The sequence below is a fragment of the Eurosta solidaginis genome, chromosome 4 (genome assembly GCF_040869045.1).
Source record: "Eurosta solidaginis isolate ZX-2024a chromosome 4, ASM4086904v1, whole genome shotgun sequence".
In the NCBI taxonomy this organism is placed as follows: Eukaryota; Metazoa; Arthropoda; class Insecta; order Diptera; family Tephritidae; genus Eurosta; species Eurosta solidaginis.
In genome coordinates, this window is record NC_090322.1 from 261,485,019 (window position 1) to 261,501,423 (window position 16,405).

A 16,405-nucleotide genomic window follows, 5' to 3' on the forward strand; every position below is an offset into this window, starting at 1 on the left:
GCGAAATTTGTATAAAATCGTACAACTCATCACGTACCAACCATGGAATGCTCCATAGCAGTAAATGTTACGTATACGTCATGTATGTACTGCACTAAGGTAAAGGTTATTAATACCACGAAATGCATTAATACCATAAAACGAGCCTCATTTCGAACCATTGATGTGTGTTTTTCTTCGACATATAAAAATTGACAAAATACTTCCGTCTTTTAAGGTAAAAAGCAAATAAGCATCGTAATGCTAATTTAAACGATTAACAAAAAAATTAATCGCTTCTGTTGAAATGATTAAGATTTTTAACATTTAGGTAATAAGGGAAGATATATCTTTTCGACTTTTAACATATACGAAGTCTAATCGTTGATTTTGAACGCACGAGTAGCCGCAGCAGGCAGCGAGACTTGGTCCAACTGGGTCCCCGTTAGTAGAGGAAGGGTAACGAGTTGAGCCTCACAATATTAAACTCACATGGTTGCTCATATCACTAACGAAAAAAGACTTAAGGTTTTTTTGACGCATACTGGGACACTGACTTCTGACATCACATGCTTATCAATTAAACCTCGTCGGTAGCAACAGTTTTTATAGATGTTATGGGTGCAAGAATTCTAGGGGGGCAGTGTTTTCAGTTCTCTAAGCAACAATCCAGATTTTAGATAACTTTTGGCAAGAGGACGAAATTATCTCGTAATTGTCCGGAAATGTTCATGAATGAGAAATGATACAGAGATAATCAAATGTTTCCAAAAATAGTCCTAAAATCATCCAAAATTGTCCACAAAAACCATCCCAAATTAATTTTTACATTGTTCGGAATTAGTTCTGAAAAAATGCCTAAACCAAACACGAAAAGGTCTCAAAATTACTATAAAATTATTCCGAAAACAATGATGAAATGATCTTAAAACTATTCACGAAATCATCAATGGAGGTAGTTCCGAGAATATCCTGAAAATTATTCCAATGGATGGCTGGAAAGTGTAAAGACCTTGATTAATATGACCCATATATGAATTTAAAGTAATTGGTCGAGGTCAATATAGTGAAAGTTATTTCGAGTAACAACAACAAAAAGTAAGTCCACATAGGTCCGGCGTATATCCCTTCCATTTCTAAAAGAAATATAGCCAGTAAATCCCTGCAGCGCAATGTCTGTTGGCTTGCCAAATAGTAGTAGTAGTAAAGTTTGGCTCTCCAAATATTGAAATAGAGTGCCCCTTTGCATACGCAATAAGAGCACAAGTGTGCTATGGAATGCAGACTCCTCTCGTTATAAAAAAACATTTTATAACAAAAATGGAGACTCCATCCATAATTTCTGCTTCCCACCACTTTTTCACACTTGTCCCGAAGGCATGAGAAAGTTGCTACGATGTGATACAACATATTGCTAAAGATTTACCCGGGGATCTTCCATTTCTGCGGTAAACAACCTATGGAAGCATTAATAGTGGAGAGTTGATGTGTTGGTATGAAATGTTTAGCTTTTGTGCAGGGAGCAATATTTTTTAGGGCAAAGACATTACAACTCTTCCGGCTTTATTGGAACTTAACCAAAGACCTCACGTAATCACCAAATTTTTAAGTGGAATACAAAATAACCAGAACCTGCTGGATTGTAAGTGGATTAAGCGAAAACTATCGGTTCCAAGTGCGTTTTGTGAACAATACTATGGCTACTTTGCTGCAAGAAAAATTTTTAATTTTGTTTGACTGTGTGATTGCAAGCTCTTAATGAATTGAGCATCAAAACTGTTTCGCGTGAGGCTAAATTAAGTAAATAATAAGAATCGTATTGAAATCGGTTGCTAAAGCCATATGCCGCGGGCAGTGCTAAAAACTCATCTGAAACATGTTCAGAAAATAAATAATAAAAAAAGTTTGCCAGCCTATTTGGCAAGCAATCAAATTAGTTCCAAAAGGCAATAAACTTCATAGCAATTGGAAAATAAATCGATGATGATATGTCAACTTTATAACACTTAAAAAGTAAGTAAAGCTGTAAGGCATATCGCAAACACTCTGACTTGTGAGCTAATAAATCAGAAATTGGCTAAGGCAGTCGGTTGAGATTTACTTATGTGTGAGTATTTGTGATATTTATTGTATTTGTAGCAATATCCTGCAATAAAGCGCAAAAAAATTTTTTGAAAAAGTAGGAAATTAATGAATTAAGTCCTAGCTGGTCAGTGAAAATTTTTGAGCTGAATAAAGTTTGTGCTAGAATATTTTTGTAGGCGCATTGCAATGATTATTAAGTTTTTAAATTTCCTTCAGTTGAGTAAAATTTATATGGTAATAAAACTTTACTTTCGAAATGTTATGTTTCAGCTGAAGATATAGTTTACTCTAGACAAATTTGGAATGCGTAGTAAAATTTTTTTCTGAAGAAGCTTAAAGCCCGTCACATATCCGTACTTGATTGTTTGCACTAAGGAGTATTATTATTATTATTAGGCCTGGAACCACTGCGACCTTTGTGCAGATCTATTGTGCATGACCTTTCAGCCTAATTTTGTATGTGGAGGCTTTTGATGCATCTAATTACCTCTTCTGGATTTTTACTCCATATCACATAGAGATTAAGAGTCACACCAGCTAGAGAGGGCAGACTATGCCTAGCAAATTTGAGAATCGAATAGATTTATCTTACTTAAGTGACATCGTAGACCATAGTGTCCCGTATAGCACCCAGTGAGAGTTCGTAGGTTCTCCCTGCTTAGATTAATGAGTTTGGCTGATACTTTCGTTGACAGAAGTATAGAAAGTTTGGCCTGTCTTTGCCCTGAGCAGTAAATCAAGCGACGTCTGAGTAGTTTAGTTTCCCAGTTACTTATAGTTTCCCTAGTGTGTGCTTTTGTGGGGCCACAGAAGGGCTCGGGACCACAGAATGTTGCTATAGCACCCTGCTTTTTGATAGTAATCTGCTGTTCATTACCTTGATGTCCCTGATGTCTGGGAAACCCATTCTGACAAAACCTTGTTTTGGCTCCCAGGTCATTAAGGATTTCAGTGCAGTCATACAATAGCTTAGCTGTAAGTGTGTAGAATTGCAAGCCACGCAGGGCCGCCTGGCTATCCGACATAATTTAGATGCTCTTCGAAGTTGAGTCTCTCCGCAGATATTCTCTACCGCAGACTTCTATTGCATCGATTTAAATTTTTCGGAAGGCGACCGTAAAACCATAAGGGCTAATTAAAAGTTAATATAATATGATGCAGAAGAATGTACAGACGATATTGTTAGTTGAAGCCTCTTTCGACAAAAACAAAAGTTGAAAAAACCGGCGAAAAAATTACTTTTTCAGTCCGACACTTACCTCCAGCAAGGGTTTCAAGGCATACACCATTAAAGAGCACGACAGCCAATATCATTGCCGACTCCATCTCATAACGTCATAGAATATTTCTAAGACTTTTATTGGGTCCAATGGTCCCAGTAACAAATAGTCTGTATTTGGTTGCAATGGTATCTTTCACATATTTAACGCTTGCTAAGCCAATAAGTTCTACTGTGGGCTTATGGATATCGAGAGAGTTGTTATCATCACAGGCAATGAATTTGAACTTGCCCTGCGATCATCCAGCATCAGTTAACTGAGGTTTTGGCCCAGGTTATTTCCGGGTGCTTAAAACTCTATTTAATAATAACATTTTCTGCTCCATAAAACATTTCCAAATAACGATCCACATTACCTGCGGTATCCGATGAACACTTTTATAACTGGGCTTAGCATTAGCTGGGAGAACAAAGGAGTCGGGTTCACATTTTCACAGCTGAGTATACAAAATACTATTTCCAAGTATAAAATTTCTCTTACGATGCCCGTTTGTATGTTTGGAGCTGGGCTCAAACTCGTTTCTTCCATTTTTGTAATACTGACCACCTCTGGCCACATAAAAGTACGCACCTAGGTTTATCTGGTATCAATGTACATATAAATACTTAAATATATTTATTATTATATACAAAGTTAGTTTATATTATATACAAAAGTCAGCTCAAATAGTCATTACAATGTTATATGAATATTTTTGTTATCCATTAAACTTAGTCCTACCACAAGAAAAGCCAGAGACATTCGAAGGCTTAGTGTTCACTTAAATGAATGCATATAAACATACTCTTACACAGATTAGGCAACATTACAACAACAGGTGCCAGAGATAAGTTTTTGTTGGGGTAGGATGAGAAACATAAGGCCAACAACCACTGTTAAAGTCGAGATAAATCGTAAAGAAAAATGATCAGGAATCCTTTAAATGCGACTTGTTAAGAACTTTTAAGTATTTAGTGCCAACAAGTCATATACTCTTATGCATCAATAATTGTTAAATTTAACAGAAAAAGTTTACTTACATATACTTTGATGTACTTATATCTACATATATGAGAAAACTTGAATCCGAAGTATGTAAGACAAAAGCAAGGAGAAGAATGCATAAAGCATGAAAAACTATAACAAGTAAATTAAAGTAAAAATCGTTGAGATGAAACAGATTGTGTAGTGTAGTCGAGGGGTCAGAAGTGAGCAATAAATGGCAGAAAAGGTAAAGTAAAACCAAAGCTCGACTGTTGCCAGTTGGCAACAAAAGATACACCAATTGAAAAGAATTGGTACACTCGTATGGTCCACATTTAAGAGCTCGATGTAAGAGATGCGTGGAATTGTGAGTTGGGTTTTGTACTCCCTTTGGGTGATACATGAATGAAGACATAAGCGGATGGAAGTTGCTGAAAATAATGTACGCCTGGGTGGTCAGTCAGAGCGTATTCGAAAGGGAGCACGAGCATTAAGCTTAAATAATATATTTTTAGCCATGTACTGAGCAAAAAAAAATATATATATATAAAATAATGCGTATGAAAAAAGGAGAAATGAACTTTTGCATGATATTCGTAATCGATTGAAAGTTTTAAGAGAATAAACTAAAAATATTCCGATAACTCACTTATATATTTTTCTTTTATTTTACTTCACCGCGTACTAAAATCCAGTTAGTTTATATTTTTTGATTCGCTTCGTTTTGTTGATTGGCCGACAGGAATTATTGATGTATATTGGAACGATTTTCCGTCGTCCCTTGTCAAATTTGGCTTGGTTTTTAAGATGCTGAACGGATTCAACTTCGCTTTATAAAATCTCTGTAATAAATTGCAACAAAACAAGAGCTTTTTCTTGCAACAGTGTAACTACGGTATTTTTCGCCAAACGGACAGATAAGTGTCGCTGAACATATTATAGTTCAGCACGTCTCAGTTACTTTTTATTTGCACTGAAAGAAAATAACTGGCAAGGATACTTTGGTCAGGTTGTATAAAATCTTGAAGATGTACAACTCAACTGTACGAAGCTTTCATACCATATCTCCAGTTTTCAACAATTAGTCCTCCAAACTTTTTTTTCCGCTGCAGTGAAAATGCAAAGTGAATTTTATGCAAAATGTTGCATCAACACTTATTAACTTTCTAATAACTTTGGGGAAAATTTGGAGAAACTAAGTGTACGAATTCAAGTTTTAGCTCAATGATAAGTTACTTTAAAATCGATTGCAAGATTTCTATAACAATTTTCTAAATATCTCGATCCTTCTCCAATCTAGAAGCATTTTTTATACCAACCTATCTTATATAAAGGAAGTAATGAAAATACCAAAAAAATTTCAAAGCAGTACTCACAAGCAAAGCGAGAGCTGTAGTGTGTAATCCATAATAGGGTACTTAATGCGATGACAAAAAGCTCTCGAACCAAAATTTAATAAACATATTTTTCAGATCAAAAAGAAATAACAGCAGCCAAGTATCTGTCTTAAGTTCAAACCAAATTGTCCAATATATGTGACTTTTGGTAAGTATGCGCCACGTAGAAACCTAAATCGGAACCAATATTTCAGAAACTTCCTGATGTTTAAACTGTATTCGTGTGGTTTTTCTGATCGACTTGCTTTTAGAAACATTGAGTAAAGTAAATGTACAAGTAACTTTGATTCGAAAAATTATATCACAGAAACCAACAACGCTAAGTGAGCCTCCTGGAAAATTTGCGTGAAAAAATAAACAACATTTTTTTTTTTGAAAAAAAAACACTGATTAACAAAAATAAGAATTTAAAAATATTCACGTTCCCTGTAAGTTAAAATCGCGAATAATTTCTATGTTATTCGCCTTGATGTGCGCTATCACTCATAAAAAGTGCGCAAGGAAAAAATTTGTACAACAGTTTAAAACAAAAAAGTTATAATTAACCCAACGTCACTAAGGGTGATTCTAAAAGGTTGCCACCTGTTTAACTTTTACTAAAAAAATAAAGGAGATATGCCAGTATTGGTTCTTCACGCCGCAACTTAGCAAAACATTTTTTTTTAAATGTGACTGTTTTGAGGTGACACCCTTCACCTCTAGCGATGCTACTCAGTATGTTTTTACTAAGTTGCCACCTGTTAGGAGTTTTCCAAACAATTAAATGCAATATGTCAATGATAATATCAAACTAAAGAATAGCAAAATAAATGAGCGCATCTAGTACCTATATTAACTGATAAATTAAATAACTACCAGACGGGATAGCCTCCGAAGAGGTTTAAGGCCAATCACTAGCGAGGGGCGACCCCGTTCAGAAAAACGTATACATATATGTATATTTTTCTTATTGAAATTTCTGATGTTGTTTGCAGGGCTTGAACCTAGGATCTTTGTTGTGGTAGGTGGAGCACGCTATCACTTCATAAGGGCGGTAGATGGTGAAGTTGTAGAATTTCTAAGCAAAGTAAACTCTCGCCGAGCTCACTAACACAGATACTGTTCTTAAAAATAATGCCTTGTTAAGATCAAAACAAATGAGTCTAAATCAATACCTTATGTAAATAAAAATGAAAGTATAGGAACTGCTCCAGTATTTACTTATTCGTTAAGATAAAGCTATGTATGTATATGATCTATGTTCTTCAGCAAAAATGTCATTAAGCGACAGTCTGTTACTAAAATTAAAGTAAGGTAATAGTACGATAACTTCGTGGCGATATTCGCCTGCACATGTACAATTTTCACATAAGATTGAAATTAAGTTTCCCATCTTGACTGTCTTGCTCTACATGATAATATATAAATTTTTATGTGTCAAGTCATAGTGTCTTGTTTCCTTTTTTTACCTTACGGCACACGTGTCAAAAATTTCTTACCGAAACTTTCAGTGAGGCTGTGAACTCGACATAAACCAGAGATTTGTGTTACCGTAATTAACAAATAATATATGAGAATACAGGCAGGGATGATGGTGCAGTGTATAGGAGAAAGATGAAGATTGAATATAAGTTTTCGGATATGTAAAATGTACATTGTACATAGCACCTAAATGCGTATGTGTTAGAACAGATTGTTAATGTAATGGATAAACTTTTAATGGGGTTTTGAATATTTCTATACTCAGCTGAGCAGAACTCACAGAGTATATTAATTTTGTTCGCATAACGGTAATCCGTAACGGCATAAACTAATCGAGATAAATATAGACTTCTATATATCTCTATATATCAAAATGATCTGGCGAAAAAAGAAATTCATTTATCCATGTCCGTCCATCCGTAAACACGATAACATGAATAAATTTTGAGGTATCTTAATGAAATTTGGTATGCAAGTTCCTGGGCACACATCTCAGATTCCTATTTAAAATGAACGAAATGGGACTATAACCACACCCACTTTTTCGATATCGAAAATTTCGAAAAAAAATGGGCGTGGCTCCGCCCTTTTTCATGGTATATATTTTATGACGTTAGCTGTTTTCTGTGAAAATGGGCGAAATCGGTTGAAGCTACGCCCAGTTTTTATACACAGTCTTCCGTCTGTCCTTCCGCTCGGCCGTTAACACGATAACTTGAGCAAAAATCGACATATCTTTACTAAACCTAGTTCACGTTCTTATTGAACTCACTTTATCTTGGTATAAAAAATGGCCGAAATCCGACTATGATCACGCCCACTTTTTCGATTTCGAAAATGGGTGTGACACCTACCGTCTTAAGTGGCAAAAGTTCTGCAGGGCGAAATCAAACGCCCTTGGAACTTTGGCAGGAATACCGTTCCTGGTATTACAAATATAAATAAATTAGCGGTACCCGACAAATGATTTTCTGGGTCACTCTGGTCCACATTTTGGTCGATATCTCGAAAACGCCTTCACATATACAACTAAGGGCTACTCCCTTTTAAAACCCTCATTAATACCTTTAATTTGATACCCATATGGTACAAACACATTCTGGAGTCACCCCTGGTCCACCCTTATGGCAATGTCTCAAAAAGGCGTCCACCTATAGAAATAAGGCCCACTCCCTTTGAAAATACTCATTAACACCTTTCCTTTGATACCCATACCGTACAAACACTTTCTAGTGTCACCTCTGGTCCACTTTTATGGCGATATCTCGAAAAAGCGTCCACCTATAGAACTAAGGCCCACTCCCTTTTAAAATACTCATTAACACATTTCATTTGACACCCATATCGTACAACACATATTCTAGAGTCACCCCTGGTCCACCTTTATGGCGATATCCCGAAATGGCGTCCACCTATAGAACTTTGGCCCACTCCATTTTAAAATACTCTTTAATACATTCCATTTGAAACTCATGTTATAAAACACATTCCAGGGTTACCCTAGGTTAATTTTGCTAAATGGTGATTTTCCCTTATTTTGTCTCCAAAGCTCTCAGCTGAGTATGTAATGTTCGGTTACACACGAACTTAGCCTTCCTTACTTGTTATTCTTAAATTTTTGATCTTTAATTTTTTGATCCTTTAGTTTTAGTCTTTAGTATTTAATACCTAGTATTTAAATCAATGAAGATGCTCTTAAAAAATGAAATGTTTAGTAAAACTTGTAAATCATCCAAACCTCGTAAATTTATACGAGAAATTGCTTTACTTTGTGGTCTACGTGACAATGAGCCATTTACGAGTTTGAAAGCATTGCCTTATACTTTTATTCACTGTACCAAATAAGGATTCGCATTTAGGAGAAAATAAACTACTAATTGTTTTTGTTTTTATCGGCCTATTGATAAATGATTCAATGTTCGATTCGAGCTCAAGGCAAGAACAATAATTTTTTTCTAATGATAATTATTGTTATTTTTCAATTTTTCTAAATTTGAAAAATTGCATTTTGTTTTTGGAATAGTAAGTAGAAAATTTTTCAGACAACCTGCCATAGCTGCGCAGATAGATCCATTTCGAAGGGTGCTAAGCCTTCATCATCAGTACGGTTTAGGCATGCTGCGCTAACCATTTAGCTATACAGCGGTGGTTTGTTTGACTGGCAAATTTGCTACTTCTATTCCTTTTTACCAACTATATTTATTCAGTGTTGCGCCATCTGGTGCAAATCACTGATAATGCTGGATTTTTGTTTATTGTCAATTACTTTGTTTGACATTCCCAAGTGCTCATGGTTTATTAACAATTGTTTTTGTTTTTATCGGCCTATTGATAAATCGTTCAAGGTTCGAATCGAGCTCAAGGCCAGAACAATAATTTTTTTCTAATGATAATTATTGTTATTTTTTAATTTTTCTAAATTTGAAAAATTGTATTTTGTTTTTGGAATAGTAAGTAGAAAATTTTTCAGACAACCTGCCTTAATTTGTAATCTTTACTGGTTTTTCTATAATTTACAATCTTTAGCCGTAACACCAAATATTTTTTTTTTAAATGTAATATTTAATCTTTAACTATAAGTTTGAATTTTAGAAATCTTCTTTGTAATCCTTAAGATTTAATACTGAGTTCGATCTGCAATATTTAATCAACTTTAAAAAGTTATTTAAATCTACATTACCTATTAGGGTGGATTTTATAAGAACCATTCTAAGCAACTTTGTTTAACGCAATATGAGGCTAAAACTTATTTCGATCCCGATATCTTTCATTATTACATAGTTTTGGCATATGCGATATTTTCGTGTTTTTGATGCACTACAAATCGGCCCGTTTTAGTGTTGATGCATTCACACACATTTCTACTCTCCATTTCTCATACCCAACCCATACTTACTTCTCGTCATGTGTAACTATTGGTTCTGCATTCTTGTACCATTTCACCACTGGCATTGGATCACCCACAACATCACAGGGTAACGTAACCATTGCACCAAATTCTCCAAACGTGTCCGTGCGCATTTGTGTGAAAAATGTAGGCGCCTCTAACACCTCCACTTTGGCGCTAACACTGACAGTGTCATAACCGCCGCTACGTAACCGCACCTGACACGAATACTCGCCTGAGTGTGTTAAATTGGCTGACAGTAATGATAGTGAACGATTCCATGGATCGTTAAGTGTATGCGGTACACCAGAATTTTCAATGGGTATGCCATCCTTAAGCCACAGCGTTTCCAGCTCATGCAATGGACGCGTATTAGCAATACACTCCAAAACCGCCACCTGTTCGCCACGTCTCACTTTCATATCTTGTGGATGTACAACGATTTCTGGTGCTACTTCAACATATGGATCACCACTCACATTCAATTGGATAAATGCACTATTTTCCTCTTTGCCCATTTGTGTATTAATAGCACGCGCACGATACGCTTTGCGATCATCTTCATCAGCGCTGAGTATAATCAATTGATTCGATTTCGTTACAGCATACTTAATGTCATAGTTCAGCGGACCATCAACTGTTTGCCACATCACTGATGGCGGTGGTTGTGACTCGATTGGTGGCAAATCGAAAACGGCTGGATGACCTGATGTCACTGTGAGATGGCCCAGCGTAGTGTTTTCAAAGACACCCATATCTGAAAGAAGGGAAAAAAATGTATAAAAAAATGTATGATTTAAGTGCGTCTGCCAGCTGGAAAAAATTTAGTTATTTGTAGGCGTCAAAACGATGTCGTTGCCATTAAGAAAATTCTCACATAGCAGCAATTGTTCGCTTGGAAAACGGATGTTGTCTGATTGAATAAGACAACAACAAGTAAAAGTAAATAAAAACAGAAAAAAGCCAGAGTAGCTCACTTTAGCGCAGCCAAGAACTTACTAGGTGTATGGAAAGGCTATATATTTAGAGAAAGTAATCTTAAAAGGAAACAAGTAATTAAGGCATGCTTAAAAAGGTTCTTTGTGCGCCAGTTTGTTTATTCTTTGGGATGGTTGTTAATTTTGTTTCACCGGTTTGAAGTTCCTCTCAAATTGAAGCAGGAAGTCACACAAGTGGAGAGATTTAATTAATTCCACTGTCGTTTATGCGTTGTTTTTTTTTTAAATTTTGCTCTTCAACCTCGAATAATACGCTAATGATATAACGCATAAAATTTGGCAGCGAGTGGGGACGGTTAAGTAATGTCTTCATAACAGATAGAACTTTGTCCCCGGAGGACACGTTTTAGCCTACCAAAATGTATATGTTGTATCTTTAACTATGGTATTACCGTTTAAAATGGGGAAATTGAACAAAATCACAAATACAAAATTTAAAGGTTTGAAGGCCACCCTAATGTTTATAAGCAGAGAGTGCGTAAACTTGGAAAGAGCAATATTTTTCTACGTCGTTCCTAACAGATTCGGATTTATTATAAAATTCTCAAAAGAAAACTCCAAAAATGCATGGAATTATAGCAGCGGTGCACAAACGCAACATATTTTGTAGTAGTATGTGTGTACAATGAGTATGGAGAGCAAAATTTGAGCACATAATTTACGCCACTGCTTGCTCCGCTGCACGGCATACAGATGAACGCCAAATAAATTTCCGTCGGTTACCAAAATTGAAACTGTGGCTTTGCTGGTAATAGTACTAGCATCGTAGTAGTTGAATAACGAGCAACGAGCCAAGTCATATGCACGCAGTTTTGATAATACTCAATAAATAATTGGTAAATATTGAGTTAACAGCGTTTGTGTAAGCAACCATTTAATCTGTTAATGGCTGTGTTTTTTTACATCTACATACACATGCACTTAAGCTTTGTATGGATTGCCAAGAGCACAGCTTTATCTACACTTATGAAATTGTTGCCAGAAAACGAGTACTGCTACATTTCAGTTTGCATTATACTTAGCTGTAACTGAAATGTGTCTCTCCATTTTATCTCTGCACTGTTTTCCAATTATATGAACAAAAAGTGTGTGTGTCCACGATTCATCGCTACCGATTCAGCTATAGGTTATACACGACGGCCTACAGAGGTGCGTGTCTCCGCTATAACGCACAACTTGTTTTATGGCGTGTTATTTAACCACTACCGCGAGTCTTCAATAACTGCCGCTAGATAGGTCTCCTAAACATTATCTAAGTGATGATAAGCGTTTTTTACCCACAAATGTATATATATTTAAAAAAAATAATATCGCTAGTTAATATCGAGCTCAAGGCCTAACAATAATTATTTTATCATTATTATTGTTATAATATATTTTTTCTTAATTGAAAACATTTTAAATTAGAATAGAAGAAATAAAACTATTCTGTAACAGATGTCGCAGTGCTGTGAATATCAATTGGTAAGAACCAGAATTGAAGTAGGAATAATGAAGACAAACAAAAAACCGCTGTGATGGCGAATGGTTATAGCAGCGGCGCCTAAACGTTGCCGATGAAGGAATTTAGCAGTTCTGAAATGGATCTATACAACGAGCTTTGGCAGTTGTCTAAATTTTTTTTTTCTTCTATTCTAATTTAAAATGTTTTCAATTAAGAAAAAATATATTATAACAATAATAATGATAAAATAATTATTGTTAGGCCTTGAGCTCGATATTAACTCGCGATATTACAAATCAGTAGGCCGATATAACAACAAAAATTGTAAAAAAAAAATAGCTAATAGCTCAATTCGGTTACTTTGCGTGTTGGTTAAATATATAAGGAAATGAATCAACCAAAAGAACACCTTTTTTGTTTTTTGCTTTTAGCACTTTTAACATATTCAGTGCATTCGTCGTACTCGTAAATTCATCTGGGACGCAAGAAAATCTTGCTAAAATAATTCAAAATTTATTCTCAAAAAGCTATCCTTATATATTTGTTTGCACGAAGTTAGCGATGTTATGACTACGTTTTTTACTTCAGTCTGGCCAGCCCCCTTTGGCAGAGTGCCGCAGCTAGTAGTGACGAGCAAGATTGAGGCAGAGGTAGAAAGATTTAAAAGAAGTTGTAATCTTTATATTCCTGCTACATTTATTTAAATTCTAAATAGTTTCCCAAGCTGCATATACGGTTTGTAAATTTCCTATAGTGCAAATCTTTTTTTAAATATTATTTGCTATCAAAACAATTACTTGAACTGTCTGTAATTTGTCACTCAAACTTTTTTATATAAGATTTCCTGTTTTTCGTCCTTCTTTGTTTAAATAATAGAATTTTGTGAACCTGGTTTTGCATGTACATTAGAGTGTCTCAAAAAAAAAAAAAAAAAAAAAAATCGCATGTTCATGATATACCTCCAGGTACCGATTATTTGGTGGAAAAGGCGAAGCTTGGTCCAAGAAAGCCTCGATAAACTGCAGTTTAAAGGTCTCTAGCGGAGTTTTCAAAGCCCATTTCTTTTTATCTCGTAAGTTTCGAATTGAAGACGGTATTAAAATAAAAGATCAGTGAAGTTTCCTTAAAAAGCTGATGGTGAAACTAATTGAATAGTAAGTTTTTCCTTGAATGTTACTAGTGCCCGAAAATATCCAGTCCAATTCTAAACGAAAACTCCGTGCGAGTTTTTTCCCTTCTCCCATTCCTCGTATTCTAAATAAAAATTCTTTGTGAGTTTTTTCGCTTCTCCCTTTCCTCCTATTCTGAACAATGTTGGAAAAAGCGGAAACCGGTTATGGGCGAAAAGTAGGTATTATGAATATGAGGGAGAGGGAGATTTCTCTGCCATTTCATAGGAGTTTTTTCACTTGTTAAATTGAAGGGATTGCATCAAAATAGTTAAATAATTAAAGAAAATTGGTTCTTTTAAGAAAGGACACTTTTTTGTAAAAATTTGTGCTAAAATATGTACATCTACCACAATATTCTTTATTTTAAGTCGAAAAGTATATCATAAGGAGCGGAAGAGCTCTTGGTGTATTTGATGCAGCCATCCAGAAATTGCGCAAGGACTTTTTAAGAAAGCTTAAATAGATTTTGGCATATGACGAAAGACGAATTTAACTCGAATTGGCCGCCAGAAAATTGATATGCTGAATGGAAGCAGGCAACTCCGGCGGATTTGTGTTATTTATTCCGCCGTCTTGTTGTTGTTGTTGTTGTTGTATTAACAGTGTTTCGTTTCCTCATTTTTATACTCAGTTGAGCAGAGCTCACAGAGTATATTAGCTTTGATTGGATAACGGTTAGTTGTACAGGTATAAAGGAATCGAGATAGATATAGACTTCCATATATCAAAATCATCAGTATCGAAAAAAAATTCGATTGAGCCATGTCCGTCCATCCGTCCGTCCGTCCGTCGGTCCGTTAACACGATAACTTGAGTAAATTTTGAGGTATCTTGATGAAATTTGGTGTGTAGGTTCCTGGGCACTCATATCAGATCGCTATTTAAAATGAACGATGTTGGACAATAACCACGCCCACTTTTTCGATATCGAAAATTTCGAAAAATCGAAAAAGTGCGATAATTCATTACCAAATGCGGATTAAGCGATGAAACTTGGTAGGTGAGTTGAACTTATGACGCAGAATATAAAACTAGTAAAATTTTGGACAATGAGCGTGGCACCGCCCACTTTTAAAAGAAGGTAATTTAGAAGTTTTGCAAGCTGTAATTTGGCAGTCGTTGAAGATATCATGATGAAATTTGGCAGTCACATTACTGTTATTACTATATGTCTGGTTAATAAAAATTAGCAAAATCGGAGAACGACCACGCCCATTTAAAAAAAAAATTTTTTTTTTAAATTCAAATTTAAAAAGAAAAGTTAATGTCTTTACAGTATATAAGTAAATTATGTCAACATTCAACTCCAGTAATGATATGCTGCAACAAAATACGAAATTAGAAGAAAATTTCAAAATAGGCGTGGCTCCGCCCTTTTTCATTTAATTTGTCTAGGATACTTTTAATGCCATAAGTCGAACAAAAATTTACCAATCCTTGTGAAATTTGGTAGAGGCTTAGATTCTAGGACGGTAACTGTTTTCTGTGAAAAAGGGGGAAATCGGTTGAAGCCACGCCCAATTTTTATACACAGTCGACCGTCTGTCCTTCCGCTCGGCCGTTAACAGGATAACTTGAGCAAAAATCGATATATCTTCACTAAACTCAGTTCACGTACTTATCTGAACTCACTTGGTATTGGTGTAAAAAATGGCCGAAATCCGACTATAAGCACGCCCACTTTTTCGATATCGAAAATAACGAAAATAAAAAAAAATTCCATAATTATATACCAAATACGAAAAAAGGGATGAAACATGGTAATTGGATTGGTTTGTTGACGCAAAATATAACCTTAGAAAAAAACTTGGTAAAATGGGTGTGACACCTACCATATTAAGTAGAAGAAAATGAAAAAGTTTTGCAGGGCGAAATCAAAAGCCCTTGGAATCTTGGAAGGAATACTGTTCGTGGTATTGCATATATAAATAAATTAGCGGTACCCCACAGATGATGTTCTGGATCACCTTGGTCCACATTTTGTTCGATATCTCGAAAACGCCTTCACATATACAACTAAGGGTCACTCCGTTTTAAAACCCTCATTAATACCTTTAATTTGATACCCATATCGTACAAACACATTCTAGAGTCACCCCTGGTCCACGTTTATGGCGATATCTCGAAAAGGCGCCCACATATAGAACTAAGGCCCACTCCTTTTTAAAATACTCATTAACACCTTTTATTTGATACCCATATCGTACGAACAAATTCTAGAGTCACCCCTGGTCCACCTTTATGGCGATATCTCGAAAAGGCGTCCACCTATAGAACTAAGGCCCACGCCCTTTTAAAATACTTATTAACACCTTTTATTTGATACTCATATCGTACGAACAAATTCTAGAGTCACTCCTGGTCCATCTTTATGGCGATATCGCGAAAAGGCGTCCATCTATAGAACTTAGGCCCACGCCCTTTTAAAATACTCATTAATACCTTTCATTTGATACTCATATCGTACAAAATAAATTCTAGAGTCACCCCTGGTCCACCTTTATGGCGATATCTCGAAAAGGCGTCCACCTATAGAACTTAGGCCCACTACGTTTTAAATAATCATTAACACATTCCATTTGATACACATGTCATACAAACACATTCCAGGGTTACCCTAGGTTCTTTTTACAACATTGTGATTTTCCCTTACTTTGTCTCCACAGCTCTCAGCTGAGTATGTAATGTTCGGTTACACCCGAACTTAGCCTTCCTTACTTGTTTAGACTAAAGTTACGA

At 35.5% G+C, this 16,405-nt stretch overlaps 1 protein-coding gene across 1 annotated transcript in view; it reads right to left on the reverse strand.

Moving 5' to 3' along the window:
• Window positions 1-2,103: 2,103 nt before the first annotated feature.
• The window catches only part of LOC137248829 (protein sidekick-like), a 90,892-nt gene continuing 76,590 nt past the window's right edge, over window positions 2,104-16,405 (reverse strand). The window contains exons 4-5 of the mRNA XM_067779725.1: window positions 10,062-10,809; window positions 2,104-2,125 (exon numbers count right to left, since the gene is read on the reverse strand). Of these exons, the coding sequence (XP_067635826.1) occupies window positions 2,104-2,125; window positions 10,062-10,809 (770 nt within the window). The remainder of the gene's footprint in view (window positions 2,126-10,061; window positions 10,810-16,405) is intronic.